The sequence below is a fragment of the Grampus griseus genome (assembly GCF_964374135.1).
Source record: "Grampus griseus genome assembly, chromosome: 15".
Taxonomy (NCBI): domain Eukaryota; kingdom Metazoa; phylum Chordata; class Mammalia; order Artiodactyla; family Delphinidae; genus Grampus; species Grampus griseus.
Window position 1 is genome coordinate 48,058,463 of NC_139009.1, and position 16,039 is coordinate 48,074,501.

Consider the following 16,039-nt stretch of genomic DNA (forward strand, 5'->3'; position numbering starts at 1 on the left):
GATATTCTTGAGTGCTCTTTTTCAACCCTCCATTGTATAACTACACCATAATTTGCATATCCATTCTCCTATTAGTGGGTACCTGGGCTGCCCGTATCTCAAGCCACCATGAATATAGTCGCTCTGAATATTCTGACACAAGTCCTTTTATGGATATGTTTTGTTTGTCCTGAGAAGTGGAATTGCTGGGTCATGGGGCAGATGTATGTTCAACATTATAAAAAGCTGACAAATACTTCCCACTTTATACTCCCATCAGTAACGTATGTGAGTTCCAGTCATTCCACCTCCTCCCCACTATTTGGTGTTTGTCAGTCTTAATTTTAGTCAACGTGTGTATATTAGTATCTCGTGGTGATTCCAGTTATCCTTATCTGATGACCAATAATTGTGAGCACCTTTTCCTGTGCTGACTGCCCATTCATATACCTTCTTTTGTGAAGTGTCTTTTCAAGTTTTATTCATTTTTATTTGAATGATTGTCTTTCTATTATTAACTTGTAGGAATTCTCTATATATTCCACATATAAGTCTCCTGTCCAATGTCTACATTGTAGATATGTTCTCTTAGTATGCAGCCTGCCTATTCATTTACTTAACAGTGTCTTTGATGAGCAGGAAGTATTTGTTTTTATTTGAAATTCAATTTATCAATTTATTATTTTTTTCTGTAAAGAAATCTTTGCCTACCTCAAGGTCACAAAGTTACTTTGCTATATATTTTTTTAGAAGGCTTATAGTTTTAGCTTTCATACTTGGGTCTGTGAGCCATCTCAAATCAGTTGGGTATGGTGTGAGATAGGGGTTGAGGTTCCTTCCATATTGAAAGCCAGTTACCCCAGTACCATTTCTTAAAAAGATTTTCCTTTTCCTAATTAAATTTCTTTGGAGCGTTTTTCAAAAGTCAGCTGACTATATAAGCATGGGTCTATTTCTGGACTCTCTTTTCTATCAGTGTATTCCACACAGTATCAATTACTGTAGATTTATAGCAAGTTCTGAAATTAGGTAGTTTAAGTCCTTCAACCCCTTTCTTTTCTTCAAAGATGCCATGGCCATTTTAGTTCCTGGTCCCCTCCATAAAACTTAAGAATCACCTTGTCAGTTCCCACTAAACAGCACAGTGGGATTTTAATTGGGACTACACTAAATCTAGATATCAGTTTAAAGGGAAATGAAATCCCAGCAACACTGAGTCCTCCAGTGCATGAACCTGAGACTTCTATTTGTTTCTTTCAACAATGTTTTGTAGTTTTTAGTGTAGATATCCTATACATCTTCTATTAAAAGTATTTCTCAATATTTTGGTTTTTAATCCTATTGTATGTCATTTTTTCAAAAATTTTATATTCCAGTTATTTGTTCCCGGTATATAGAAATAAAATTGATTTTGTATATTGACCTTGTGTCTTGGGATCTTCCTAAAATTCACTGATTAGTTCTAGTAGTTCTTTTGTATTCTTAGGATTTTCTACATCATCAATCATGTTGTCTGTAAATAGAGTATTCTTCCTTTCCAACATGTATGCCTTTCATTTATTCCTTTCATGTCTTATTACACCTGCTGGGACCTCTAGTACTATACTGACTACTCAATATAGTAATGAGAGTGGGCATCCTTGTTCCTAATCTTAGGGGGAAAAGCATTCATTCTTTCACCATTAAGTATGATGTTAGCTGTAGGTTTTTCCTAAATGCCCTTTATCAGGCTGAGGAAATTTCGTTGTATTTATAGTTTGTTGAAGAATAAATTTTAGTCATGAATGGGTATTAAGTTGTTTTGGGAGATGTGTCGAGATGATCATATGATTTTTCACCTTTACTAGTATAATGAATTGCATTGATTTTTGAATGTTAACATTTTATTTCTGGAATAAATTCCATTTAGTCGTGATGTGTTGTCATACTGAATTCAATTTGCTATTTCTCCGTTATGGATTTTTATATTTACATTGTTGAGAGAGAGTGGTTGGTAAATTTTCTTTTCTCTCAATATCCTTGTATGGTTTTGTTTTCCAGTCATTACATGTTACATTAGAGGGAAGTATCTATTTTCAGAAAATGTCTCAGTAAGATTTGCCTTTCATAAAAATGACAGTTTAGAAAGAAAACTATCTAGGTCTAGAGTTTTGTTGTAGTAAAATTTCAAATTATGAATTTACTCTGTATCACAGATAATAGTGATTATTAGATTTTCTTTTTCTTCTTGTGTCAGTTTTGGTAATTTGATCTTTCAAGGAATTTGTCCATTTCATTTAACTTGTCAAATTTGTCAGCACTGTGTAGTTCATGATATTCTCGTTATACTTCTAATGTCTTCTTTATCCATTCCTGATAATGGTAACTTTATTCATTTTGCTTTATAGTGACACTGTCTCCCCAATCCTAAACCATGGAAAGCACTGGTCTTTTCTGCATCACTATAGTTTTGTCATTTTGAGCATGTCAGTATAAATCAGATTATACGCTATGTAACTTGTTGAGATTGGCTTTATTTCTTTCACCGTAACACCCGTGAGATCCATGCAAATTTTGCATCTATTGATAGTTCATTCCTTTTTATTGCTAGGTAGTATTCTGAGGTATGGATGTAGTGTTGAAGAACATATGAGTTTCTTCCAGTTTTTTGCCTTTCACCATTTAGTATGACACTAGCTGTAGATTTTTGGTAGATGTTCTTTATCAAGTTGAAGTTCCCCTCCATTTCTAGTGTATTGAGAGTTATTATGAATGGGTGTTGAATATTGTCAAATGCTTTTTCATATCTATTAATATGACCATACGATTTTTCACCTTTATACTGTTACTGTGGTGGATGACACTGATTGATATGTGAATACTGAAACAGTCTTATATTCCTTGAGTCAACCCCACTTGGTCATGGCATATTATTCGTCATTGGGTTCAGTTTGTTAGTATTTTGTTGATGACTTTTACATCTCTAATGAAGACTGTTGGTCTGTAGTTTTCTTTTTATTTTATTGTCTTTTTCTGGTTTTGGAATCAGGTAATGCTTGCTTCATAAAATGAGTTGAGACATCTTCCAATTTCTGGAAGAGATTGAATAGAATTAGTGTTTCTTTTTAAATGTTTTAGAGAATTCTCCAGTGAAACCGTCTGGGCCTAGAGATTACTTTTCCTTTTTTAACTATGAATTCAAGTTCTTTACTAAGACTATTCAGATTATCTATTTCAAGAGTGGACAGACTTTCCTATAAAGAGCCAGACAGTAAATATTTAGGTTATACAAGTCATATGGTCTCTCTTTTGTTCAACTATGCATTGTAGTGCAAAAGCATCATATACAATAGGTAAACAAATGAGTATAGCTGAGTTCCAGCAGAACATTTATGGCACTGAAATTTGAATTCCATGTAATTTTCAAGTGTCACAAAGTATTTTTTCCAGCCATTTAAAAATGTAAAAACCATTCTTAGGTGGCAGGTTCTACAAAACAGGTGTTGAGCTGGATTTGGCCTGCAGACCACAGTTTACCACCCCCTAATCTATTTCATCTTGAGTTATTTTTGATAATTTGTGCTTTTCTAAGAATTGGTCTGTTTCGTCCAAGCTGTTATATTTTTATTTGTAGAACTGTTTATAGTATTCCTTTATTTAAATTCTCTAAATGGAATTGAAGCCTATAGTAATATTTCTTTCCAAATATCAGTAGTTTTCTCTCTTTTTTGGTCAGGTTTATCAATTTTATTGGTCACAGAGCCAGCTTTTGTTTGAGTTTTCTCTATTTTTGTTTTGTCAATTCCATTGATTTCTGCTCTTTATTTCCTTCATTCTGCTATGTATTTATTTTCTTTTTTTCTAGTTGCTTGAGGTAGAAACAAGCCTCAGTTATTGAATTGAGACTTCTTTTTTAATATAAGTATTTAATATTAGAGATTTTCCTTCTAACACTGTGTTAGCCATGTCCCATATATTTTGATACGTTTTCATTTTCATTCAGTTCAGTATATTTTTAAGTTTCTCTTGGGTCTCTGACCCATTCAGGAGTTTTTAAAATTTTTCAAATGTTTGAAGATTTTCCTGTTCTTTCTTTCTTTCAGCTTGATTTAGGTGTATTTTCCTTTTCTTTTTCTATTTCAGGTGGAAGATTAGGCTACTGATTTGAAACCTCTGTTTTTTCTAATATAAGCATTGAATGCTATAATGACCTACTAAGTCCCATTTTAACTGCATTCCATAAATCCTTATATAGTATTTTAATTTTGTACTTTCCCATGAGACTTCTTTTGATGTCTTGGTTATTAGAAGTGTGTTGTCTAATTTCCAAATGTTTAAAGATTTTCTATTATTGATTTCTAATTTATATTATTATCTGAGGACATGCTTTGTACAATTTTGTACTTGTTAAGGTTTATTACATAACCCCCAGGATATGGTCTATCTTGGTGAATATTCCAATTGCGATCAAAAAGAACATGTAGTCTTCTGTTTTGGGGTGGAATACTCTATAAATATGTTAGATCGCATTGGTTTGTGTGATCTAACCTTGCTGTTTTTGTCTAGTAGTTCTCTGTTAATTACTAAGACTGATGTTTTCTAGTAAGGAGGATTGTGAGCTGCTGCCCCTTTGCTGTCCCTTGCTTAATGCAAGGCAATGGTGGTCAGTAGGGTTATGTACCAGTAAAACTTTACTCACAAACAGGCAGCTAGCCAATGAGCCACAGTTTTCCAACCCTAGCCAGACTGTCTCTCCCAATCACAGCTCTCAGTAAACTGAAGACGGCTGGTGGTTAAATCCTGTGATGAGTGCCTTCCCATTTGACATCATTTGTTGTTGCTTAAAGAGAGGTAAGGTATTTAGGTCGCACAAGAGATGATTCTATCTTGAAATTTTAGTAGTTTGACTTCTATTCTTACCCAGACGGGGATAACTAGATCATCCACTTCTACATGTAACTTATATGTAAATGCAGTTTAGGTTAGCTTGCTTGTGGCGCTCAGCCTTTAGAAATATGATTTGATGGTGTATTTCTTTTTCTTTGTGCAAGAACAATGCTTTATGGGCCTACTGGAGTAACCATTAACTCATTTTGCCTTTAGTGAATTAATTAAGCTGACAAAACTTTAGGAACATTGCATTCATGTGACTTTGTTATTAGCTCTCAGGCAGTAAAGAGTAGTTTATAGTTATCTCAATAATTTATTTCTTTTTAATGGAAAAGCTAAAGAGCCTTCAAGACATCTCTTTTGACACAGTGAAACTGAAATTTGTATAAACTGCTTGATTCCTTTTTGCTTAGGAGTTTAGGGTGAGCATCTTTTCTTAGATAAGCTTCTGAACAAATAAAGATTTTTACCAGCTGTCTTCTCGAGGTCTGTTATGGGAAGATGTCAGTCAATCTCTGGTGCTCCGGCAGGAGGCTACAGGGGGCAGGCCACTAGCTAAGGCTAGTCTGTGGGTGCACAGCACTTGCACCACCATCTTGCTCCAGTGCTTCTAGTATCTTTAATTATTACCGACCAAAAGTCCTTCTAATTATTACTGTCTTATCCCCATAAGATTAAGCCTGTTTCTTTTTCTTGCCAAAAAATTCATTTTTCATATTCTATCCTATTTTTAGATTATAAATTATTTAAGAAATAGCCTACTTCTTGGTTTAAAAGAACCAATCAATCAAATTAACCAGATTTGATCATTTGATGCTGGTAAGTACTTTATAAACACTTAAAATCAAGAACCTAACTTCTCAGGAAAAATAAAAAGCACACAAAAACTTGATCTTGTGTAACAAATTTTATTTAGCATTCTTATAGAGTACACAAAATAAACACTTGGATAACTCAAACCTAACAAACACATATGTATTTTCTCATAGGAAAGCACAAGGAGAAGACAAAAATACTGTGAGTCTCAAGAATTTCTGAATGGAGTAAAAAGTTCTCCACAAAAATCCAGCTGTATACAGTTCCCTAATTCATTTTATGAACCCCATCAAGATTTTACCAGTCCAGATATGTTCAACAAGTCAAGCTCTCCATCTTGCTACACGTCCGCTTCTACAACTGGTATGGAGGTCACAGAATTAGACAGTGCTACAGGATTTTGGCTTACAATTTCCCAGTTTACTCTTAGTGAAGAGATAAAGGCAGATGTATATTATTATGGCTTCACCATTCTTCTTCTTTTGATATTAGTATGTCTTGCTTTATATTTTCTCTAAAGATATCAAATAAAATCCTTTTGCTAATTTAAGTTTCCAGTTCTTCACAGAAATGCTGCATTCTTATTTCAGGCTTTTCTCCCAGACATTTTCAAGGTAAGTGGCTTATAAAAAAAGGAATGCTTTATATTAGAGATGGTGTAATGATAGAGTTTGGAAAATACTTCTTAAGGTTCAGATCACCTAGGAAATCTAGAAAAGGGGTTAACTTTTTTTTGATCAAAGGAGAAATCTGAAAATTAAAATGTTAATAGGGACAATTTATCTTAGAAAAAATTTTTAAATACATAGATTGACAGATGTTTCCAAAAATTTTATATACGCTGATATACTATACAGCTATCTTCTAAAATATATTACTGAAAGCTAGGCACATTTTATGAAATGTGATTAATAATTTGCTTACCTTACTACAATATGGACATTCACCAAATATGACGTTAAAACTCTGTCTACTAGTCAGTAGTCCTCTCAACCACTGAAGATTTTAAAAAGAGAAGAAAGGGAGCAGTGTCAACATGATTACATATTACAGGTACTCCAAATAAATTTTTCTTTTTGAGTGCATTATATTTTTATGCCAGATGGTTTGCCTTCTTAATTTTCTTTTGCAAGAGTAAGAGGAACATCTCCTGAGCCAATACCAAACTACTAAAATGCTGAATAACAAGGGGAAACCAGTATGGATTTCAAGGTCTATACCACTGATTTATATGCAAATTATAGGCCCCTTTAAGAATCTGATTAAAAAGTATGCACCTTCTCTACCCCAAAACAGATGTACACAAAAATAACTCCATGGGGTTCACAGACCCTCCCTAAATCCATTAATCAGAAATTAAGAACTCCTGCTATAAAAGATATCCTAGGCTCTTTAAAATTTAGGTCTTAATTCTGATCTTAATCACCAATAGTAGGGTTAATTCTCAATCCATTAATTACAAGCAGGAGGCAATCCATTTTTAAAAATTAAATGAATTTTCATTATTACAAAAGAAAGCACATGTTCCCTTAAGAGTATCTCTATAATTAGACCTAGTATTTTATGATTTTATATAAGGTAAATTGACATCTCTACCTAAATTCTCCACTGTTAAACTGCAGCTAGCACCAGCTGCTATCTCTGATCACAAAAATCAGGAGGTAATATTAAGGAAGTTTTTAAAAACTGAAAGCTGCAAGTCATTTTGTATATAGATGCACATACAGTTAGTCATATGTCCATTGTGCCCTAAGATGAGTGCTAGAGAGCAAGTGACTGCAGACAGGAAGGAAAGCAGACTTCTCATGTATACAGTAAATAAAGTGTCATTGACTTAAGAGTGCTGAGTTATTTAGATCATAAAATGCATTCTTCTCAATATCAAAAGTAGGATTATTACATTTATTCTATACTTAAATATAGCCTGAAAAAGTAATAGGTACTCTACAGTACTAGCTCCCTTTCACCTTATTGCCACCATTACTCCTACTTGGATGAGTTTACAGAGTTTGCATTGTGGTTACATGAGATATCTACAGAAAGATTCCAATGTTCCATCAGTTTGATTTGTTATGCATCAATAAACAGTCCATGAGTATATTCTAGATACATTTTCCCACTTCTTGGATACTTTAGGACACTTATAAATTCATTAGTAGCCACGAAGAAATGAAATACACATTTGGAATGAACTGTTAAAGGAGACAATGGCAATAAAAGATCACTCTTGATTTTAGATTGTTTAGATTTCAAATATGCATATTTCCTATGCTGTTAGTCTTACTGATATTTTTATTTTTACCTCATATAAACATATTTGATGGAAAGGCTGTCCACACTGTGAATTATCACACACTTGATCAGGAATGGCACCGTCAAGTTGGTAGGCATAACAAATTCCACAATCCATAGAAAAATCCTTCGAGAAAAGAAATATTGGGGGATGGGGTGGTGGGCAAAAAGAAGTATTTATAAGAATGAATACACAAGGTGAAATTAAAAAGTGAATAATATGGTATTAGATACTATTAAATTTTTATAAAATTTTTATAAAGGTAACTATATTGCTGTTACAGAAAATACAGTCACATCACTATTTAACACCTTAGAAAAGCTATCTGTAAGAGAGGGCTGCCTTTTTCATCCAATAAATAATATACATATACCAAAAAGCAGATTCTATTTTTGGCTCACAAGATGTTTTGGGCTTAAGTAATATTCCCACTATGTACATCAGTATAATGCCACTGCAGTATGCAAAGACAGGAACTGACATTAGCTGGTGATTATACTAAACTTCAAAATTCTGCAACTAAAGGAAAAAGACAAAAACATCCCCACCACTTTAGTAGTCTACATTCTTAGCAGCTTTGTCAAAAATCAATTCTTAGTTTATTTTTGCAGTGTAGTAGTGTCTATTCAATTTTGAAAAACTATGCTGCCAACCTTCACAAACACTTGTTTCAAGCTAATTAGAACTTTATTTCAGTCATCCATAAGCAGATAGTATAGGAAATCCAAACATCTCATTAGCTACACTGGACCTTTCCCCTATTTTTAATAATAAAGATGTCATTAATCACTTTACTGCTACAATGACCATGAAAAAAGTACACTTATAACCACCAATCAAAGGTTAACAAGTTCTTTGATGCAACTGCCGCTTGCAGTTCAGAAGTCCATTATAATATTCTTCCAATTCCTTCCCTTTCAGCCTCACTTTTCTCTGGTGCCTAAAAGAACATTTGACTTTCATTATGCAACACTATTTGGAATATCAAAGCACTGATAAGACTTACAGATTTTTCCAGGATAGCACGAGCTGGAAAATCAATTTCTAAAACATCTTTCAAATTTTGTAACAGACTATTTTCTGGATCCCTGAAAACATGAAAAAAACCTGTTATTAAATTTGTAAAATCATAGAAAAGTAACAATTATATTGCAAAGATACCTACCACAAATGTATGTTTCTGCTCAGCCTAATTCCCAGGGGTTTTACCACTTCAAATATTTAAAAAAAAAAAAAAAAGTTTAATAATTTAGGGTTTGCTGCGGTCATTTTGTAAAGTCACATTTGGCACAGAATTTGTCTCTTTTTATTGAGCTATAATTGATAACACTGTATTACAGATTTAGGTGTACAACATAGTGATTTGGTATATGTATATATTGCAAAACGATTACAAGTTTAGTTAACATCTGTCATGCAGTTACAAAGATTTTTACTCTTGATGAAAACTTTTAAGATCTAATCTATTAGCAACTTTGAAATATACATAATATTTGTTAATTACAGGATTTGTTTCCTAAGTACGTGATTAGAAAATCTAAATCATATATATTATATATTAAAACACAGAAGTGCACAGTTCACAATGAGACATTTTCATTTAAGATGTTTACCATTAATATATTAATGTTAGAATATTTAATTACAATTAATTTTTAATTATAATATGTAATTACAATTAATTATTTGTCTACAGTGGTAGACAAATATTTTATAATTCTGTTAAAAACATTTAAACCTGAGATCTCATACCATGGTCAGCTCCAAGAAAACAGCACTCAGGAAGCATAGTAGGATGCCTGGGGTCTACTTCTATATTTATCGAAGCATTATTCCCTAGAATAAAAGAATATTAAAGCTTTTAGAAGTAGAACAGATAATGAAACAAAAAATAAAGGAGTATTTGTCTGGGTACTTATTTCATTGTATACCCAAGGAAAGATTAACTAATTGTATTATATATATAGTTTTTTATAAAGGTAAATATACTACTAATTTATAATTTAACAAAAAGAAGTAATTTGAAAATTTTGATCATGACTAAAGATTTGGGGATCCCAAGTTTCAAAAAACAGAGCCAATCCATAAGTTAATATAATTAATTTAGATACGATTTCTGGTCAGAATTGCATTAAAGTTTGAATAAAAATTTTCTATGGAGTGAAAAATCTTTAATATATAAAAATTACAAGTCACAAGTTTAAGAAATAATCTAAATGATATCGTAATAGTCTTGAAAAGTAATAGAACAAACATAAAAGACTAAAAATACAATAAATGGTAAAAATAAATGTTTAAGATTTGAGTTTTATAAAAACATTTTCTGAAATCTTTATCTCCCTGTGAAGCTTTCCTGGATAAGTTAACAAAGGGGTCAATTCATATTAAATTTTTGGAAACTGTTCATTTAATAACAAAAACAACTAACAGTTTACAGAATCTAAGGAAAAGCTATTTCTACTTGGCACTAAATTCTTTTATAAATTTTAACTGTACTAGAGTATGTACAAATTTCAGAAATTTTATTGCTTTTTTTGAAGGTACACAGTGTGGTTGTTTAAGCTTAATTTGGATTTCATTTTTATGGTAAAAATGTCTTGATAAATTCTATACACTATAGAATAATCCTCTGGCTCAGGTTGGCAACAATATAAATACAATTATTACAGATCTAGCAAAAAGAGGTAATCAAGTAAAATAAAAAAATTAAGTCCAGGTAATTCAATAAGAAAAAATTACAAAAAGTTAATTTATAATTTCATTGGTTAATGCATTTTTTTACATGAACACATATTCCATGTTAGCCTTTATGTCACCTACTGGCTCCAGAAAGTACTTTCACTCAACAACAATGGTCGTATCAACTAGTCTTTTGATTAATTTGCTGAAAACCTGGTCCTAAAAGGGCAAATCAATGCCTGAAGGAAAAAAAAGGAGCTAAAAGGTAAATATAGGGAGAGTGAATAAATACCAAGTTGTTTATGCTGAACAATGAGAAATAATAAGTATATTTAATCATAACCTAAGAGAAATAATTATTTTAATGGGGCCATTAAGATAATAAATTACTGCACTTCTTTGAAGAAAACATTTTAGTATCTACTTGTTCACAAATATACCATAACTTGGTTAATTATTCCAAATTAAATACTGTTAAGACTTTTTCAAACTTGGTAAGTAACAGTACTGTCTGTAAAATTGCTGCGCAATTATACTTTCCTCTTCTCATAGTAACATGTCACTTTTCCCCCCAGGTAATCTATTATGCCTGAGTAGAAACTAATTCGGATATGATTCACATCAAAATATCAAAATATCCTTCATAGCTATATAGTATTTACTGTGAACTCAAATATAGTTTAAAACATCTAAAATCTTGAGAGGTGGAGCTTTAAAATTGACTTCATGTATTGCTTGTTCATAATGAGAATACATAAAACAATCATCTCATAGTAAAGAGAATATGGTAATATTATTATTTTGTAAAGCTTTCTTTCTACTCTTCAATGGGATGCATGGCCCACTTCAGGTTCTTTTACCCTCCTCTATATTTCTGTCAGAAAATACTTCCAAACTTGTTCGTACTTGTCTAGTTTCACGAATGAAGACTTCATTATTTCTAACACAGTTTTTTCCCTAAGTAATGGAAGTTCTGAAAAATCTACTCCACAATTTCTGTGCTAATTGAAAGCTAATTAAATACTATCTCTGAATGCTACTTCCATGGATTAGATCATCACCTTTTGTAATGAAACACCTCAGTACTTGCCCTTTCTACTTGAAATATTTACATTTAAATACATAGTAATAAAAGAAATCATAGTTCATCTCCCAAAGTTTTAATAGTTGACTTCATACAAAACAAGTCATCTAAGAGTCCAATGTCATCTTAGATTCATTTTCCTAAGTAATACAAAATACAATCAAACACCTTTAAAAAAAACCTCCTTAATCCTTTTTTACTCTACCTAATGCAATTCTGCGTGCTGTATCACTCCTTGTAGGTTTTTCCGGCTCAAGTACCCAAGTCTTCTCATCAATTTCATCCATAACATCCCAGAATGCCTTCAGTGATTCCAGTGCTGCCAAAAACTGACTATGAATGCTTATTAAGGAGCTCTGTGAAAAGACGAAAGCTGAATAAGCTGTATGACACTATCAATAGTGGATTATCTTTCACTTAGGATACAACTCAGTTTACAAGTTTTAAGCTCTGTTTCATTTCAGCTAAAACTAGACTCTAGTAAACAACAGTCAACTCTCCCTGCTTCACATCTCTTCACCACTACTAGTATTAACAGAGTTCTTTTTTGATTGTCACTGGACTGTGCACTTATCAAGAAAGAACTGCTTTTTACAAACCATATTTATTATGATGCATTTTGTACTATATGTATGGAAAGGTATACCTTGTATTAATAATTACTATTATTAACGTATACAATATACATTTAGCATAGTGTCTACAATTTTAGTATGAAAATATTTTTATTTTCGCTCAGTTATCAAGTTAAATACAGTGCTATTTGTAATTTGATTAAATTACTTTTATACACTGTAAATAACTTTGCAGACTTAATTAGACAAAGAGTATGAAAAGGTTTTACACACTTTTAAAGAATTCAACAGAAATTACAAACAGGATTTCTTTTAATGTTAAATTTTTAGCCAATCTCTGAATTCAGTATTTCAGGCATTAATCCTTTATGGGAATTAAACACATTTTCACTAAATGACAAGAACTAAAGCCATCATTGATTTTAAAAATCAATTCATAAAGTCAAGAGTTTCTTATAAAATAATGTGGTATGGTTAAAAGATACAACTATTTACTAAATATTTTATATAAAAAGCCATCAAAACTAAAACAGTTTTAAAAAGAATTAAGGATTTATTTTTTATTTTTTTGCAATACACGGGCCTCTCACTGTTGTGGCCTCTCCCGTTGCGGAGCACAGGCTCCAGACGCGCAGGCTCAGCGGCCGTGGCTCACGGGCCCAGCCGCCCCGCGACATGTGGGATCTTCCCGGACGGGGGCACGAACCCGTGTCCCCTGCATCGGCAGGTGGACTCTCAACCACTGCGCCACCAGGGAAGCCCAAGAATTAAGGATTTTATTTACTGTTTCAAATAAGCAAAACATATAAAAAAGTCACTGAAAAACTGCTGGCTCGTATCAAATGTATTCATCCAAAATAACTGATACAAGGCAACAATTCAAGAATATGATACACCCTGAGTAAGATGAAAAGAAAGAACTCACGTCCTTAAACATGTATTTTGTACTTATGTACTTAAGGAAAACCCATTTCATCTCATCACTTGAGTCAGGGTGTACATGTAGATGGATTCATAGCACAGATTCACCAAAGCAGTTTCAACTCTTTAAAAGTTAAGAGTAGGAACTAGAGCTTAATGAGTAAAAATAACCTTTTATTACTAGTATATTGAGGGTAGAATATTCTCTTCTAGTATACCATACTTATCCACAAGTTTAGATGCCAGAATCCAGAAATCAGAAAACTAAATACCCAAGTGTTTCTTTTTTGTTTAACTGTGAGCTGCACTTTATTTCCTCTTTCACTGAATGCACCACCATTCTTTACATACCCAAATAAGAAAGCAGCTTTGGTCCTTGTAGATTTCCTCTGATACCTAATAAATTCTGTAAGTTAACATAAGACTTAAGTCCATATTTAACATATTTCTTGATAACTCTATTAATCCTAGTATTATTATATATTATTAAAATAATCCCCTATTCTTATTTCCATATTCAGACTTGCCATCCTTGACTTAACCTTCTGGCAGAGTACCCTATTTAAAATATAAACCTGAACAGATCAGTCCCTCTCTTAAAACCATTCAAACCAACATTCTAACTGGATTTTTTTCCCCTGTAGTCATATTCCCCTAAAGCCCATTATTTACATTGTGATTAAAGCTGATTTTTGTATTCTGCAAACCTGATACTATAATTTCCTGGTTTACAATAAACTGTTTTAAGTGCAGTTCTTCTCCAAGTGATGTTTTGTCTTTGTGATACTACCACATAATAAAAGCAACACAAGTCCCAAGAGCTGTTCAATAAATATTTAAGTAAATTGAACTATTTGACATAAGAAAATAATCACTGATGACCACCATTCTATTTGGTCACCATTATTTACAAGTACCTTGCAAATTATGTTTTATGTTATCGTTAGTGATTAAAACCACAGTTCTTTATCATGGCTTACAATTAATATTGTTTCATATGTATACACAGATATGTTTACATAAAGTAAACTGAAATACTTTCTGTGGGTGTATTTACTACTCCAAGCTTCAGTAACCACATTCCCTATGATCATTCCCAAATTTTTTTAAGCCAGATGGAGAACTCCAAACCTACTCAGCCATTTCTATGTAGATAACATCTATGTGGCTGTCTAAGATGCACACCATAACTGGATGGTTCCAAACGGATCTCATCATCTTCCCAAAGAAAAATTCCCTTCCCGCTGTTTTTTTAATTAGTGAAAGGGACTACTACTTGCCCTATTGCCCAAGCCAGGAATCTAAGCATAGATTTAAGTAGATTACTAAAACAACCTTCTAACTGAATTTTCTTCCTTTAGACATAGCCCCCTATTTTAACTAAATTGACTTTTGTACTATGTAAGTCTAATACAGTAATTTCTTTGCTTACAATAAAAGTCATTAATCACTAGATGCAAACATTATAAACCAACTGGTGGACAGTATGTTGGCATTTTTAACAGCTTTATTGAGGTATAATTGTTATACAAAGAACTGCACATATTTAATGTGCAAGTTGAGTTTGGGCATATGCATATACCCATAATACCATCACCATAATCAAGGTAATAGATATAGCCAACACTTAACAAGAGATCTCTAACATGAGATCCCTAAAAACACTTAACATGAGATCCGCCCTCTCAACAAATTGTTAGGTGCACACTACGGCATTGTTAACTGTATTGTACAACAGATCTCTAGAACTTATTCATCTAGCACTCTGTACCCACTGAATACCAACTCCTCATTTCACCCACCCGCCAGCCACTGGCAACCACTACTGTATTCTCTGTATCTATGAGTTTGACTTAGATATTTCATATAAGTAGAATCATGGCAGTATTTGTCCTTTTGAGACTAGTTTATTTCACTTAGCAGAATATCCTCCAGGTTCATCCATATTGTTGCAAATGGCAGGATTTTCTTTTTTAAAGCTGTCTTGTATATACCACATTTTCTTTGCCCATTCATCTGTTTATGACAGATAAACAGATGGACAGTTGGATTTTTTCATATCTTTGCTATTATGAGTAACACTACAATGAACATGGGAGTGCAGGTATCTCTTCAAGACTCTGATTTCAGTTCTTTTGGAATATGCCCGGAAGTGGGATTGCTGGATCGTATGGTTGTTATATTTTTTACTTTTTTGAGGACGTTCCATACTGTTTTCCATAGTTGCTGCACCATTTTACTCTCTCACCAACAGTGTACAAGGGTTCCAGTTCTTCCACATCCTTGCCAATACTGGCTACTTTGTGGGAGTGTTTGTTGGTTTGTTTTGTTTTTGATAATAGCCATCCTAACAGATCAAAACTATGACATGATACCATGTTTTAGTTTTGATTTTTATTTCCCTGATAATTAATGATGTTCAGCATCTTTTTATATACTGGTTGGCCATTGGTATGTCTTCTTTGGAGAAACGTATGTTCAAGTTCTTTGCTCATTTTTTTAATCAGGTGTTTTTTTTGCTGTTGAGTTGCAGGAGTTCCTTGTATATTTTGGATATTAACCCTTCATCAGATAGTTTGCAAATATTTTCTCTCATTTCATAGGCTGCTTTTTTCATTTTGTTGATTGTTTCCTTTACTGTGCAGAAGCCTTTTAAAGGTATGATGCAGTTCCACGTGTCTATTTTTGCTTTGTTGCCTGTAATTTCAGTGTCATATTTAAGAGATCACTGCCAAAACCAGTATCAAGAAGCTTTTCCCCTATGTTTTCACCTAGTAGTTTTACAGTTTCAGGTCTCATGTTCAAGTTTTTAATTAGTTTTGA

At 32.7% G+C, this 16,039-nt stretch overlaps 2 protein-coding genes across 6 annotated transcripts in view; one reads left to right on the top strand and one right to left on the bottom strand.

Moving 5' to 3' along the window:
• Positions 1-6,209, top strand: part of VRK2 (VRK serine/threonine kinase 2) — a 96,944-nt gene extending 90,735 nt beyond the window's left edge. For all 4 annotated transcript variants that reach the window (XM_082672614.1, XM_082672617.1, XM_082672616.1 and 1 more), the window contains exon 13: positions 5,838-6,209. In XM_082672614.1, the coding sequence (XP_082528740.1) occupies positions 5,838-6,182 (345 nt within the window). In that variant the 3' untranslated portion in view covers positions 6,183-6,209. The remainder of the gene's footprint in view (positions 1-5,837) is intronic.
• The window catches only part of FANCL (FA complementation group L), a 78,095-nt gene continuing 68,206 nt past the window's right edge, over positions 6,151-16,039 (bottom strand). For both annotated transcript variants that reach the window (XM_082672618.1, XM_082672619.1), the window contains 7 exons: positions 11,926-12,076; positions 9,710-9,793; positions 9,123-9,168; positions 8,964-9,045; positions 7,967-8,083; positions 6,589-6,660; positions 6,151-6,286 (listed from right to left, as the gene is read on the bottom strand). In XM_082672618.1, coding sequence (XP_082528744.1) covers positions 6,251-6,286; positions 6,589-6,660; positions 7,967-8,083; positions 8,964-9,045; positions 9,123-9,168; positions 9,710-9,793; positions 11,926-12,076 — 588 coding nt within the window. In that variant the 3' untranslated portion in view covers positions 6,151-6,250. The remainder of the gene's footprint in view (positions 6,287-6,588; positions 6,661-7,966; positions 8,084-8,963; positions 9,046-9,122; positions 9,169-9,709; positions 9,794-11,925; positions 12,077-16,039) is intronic.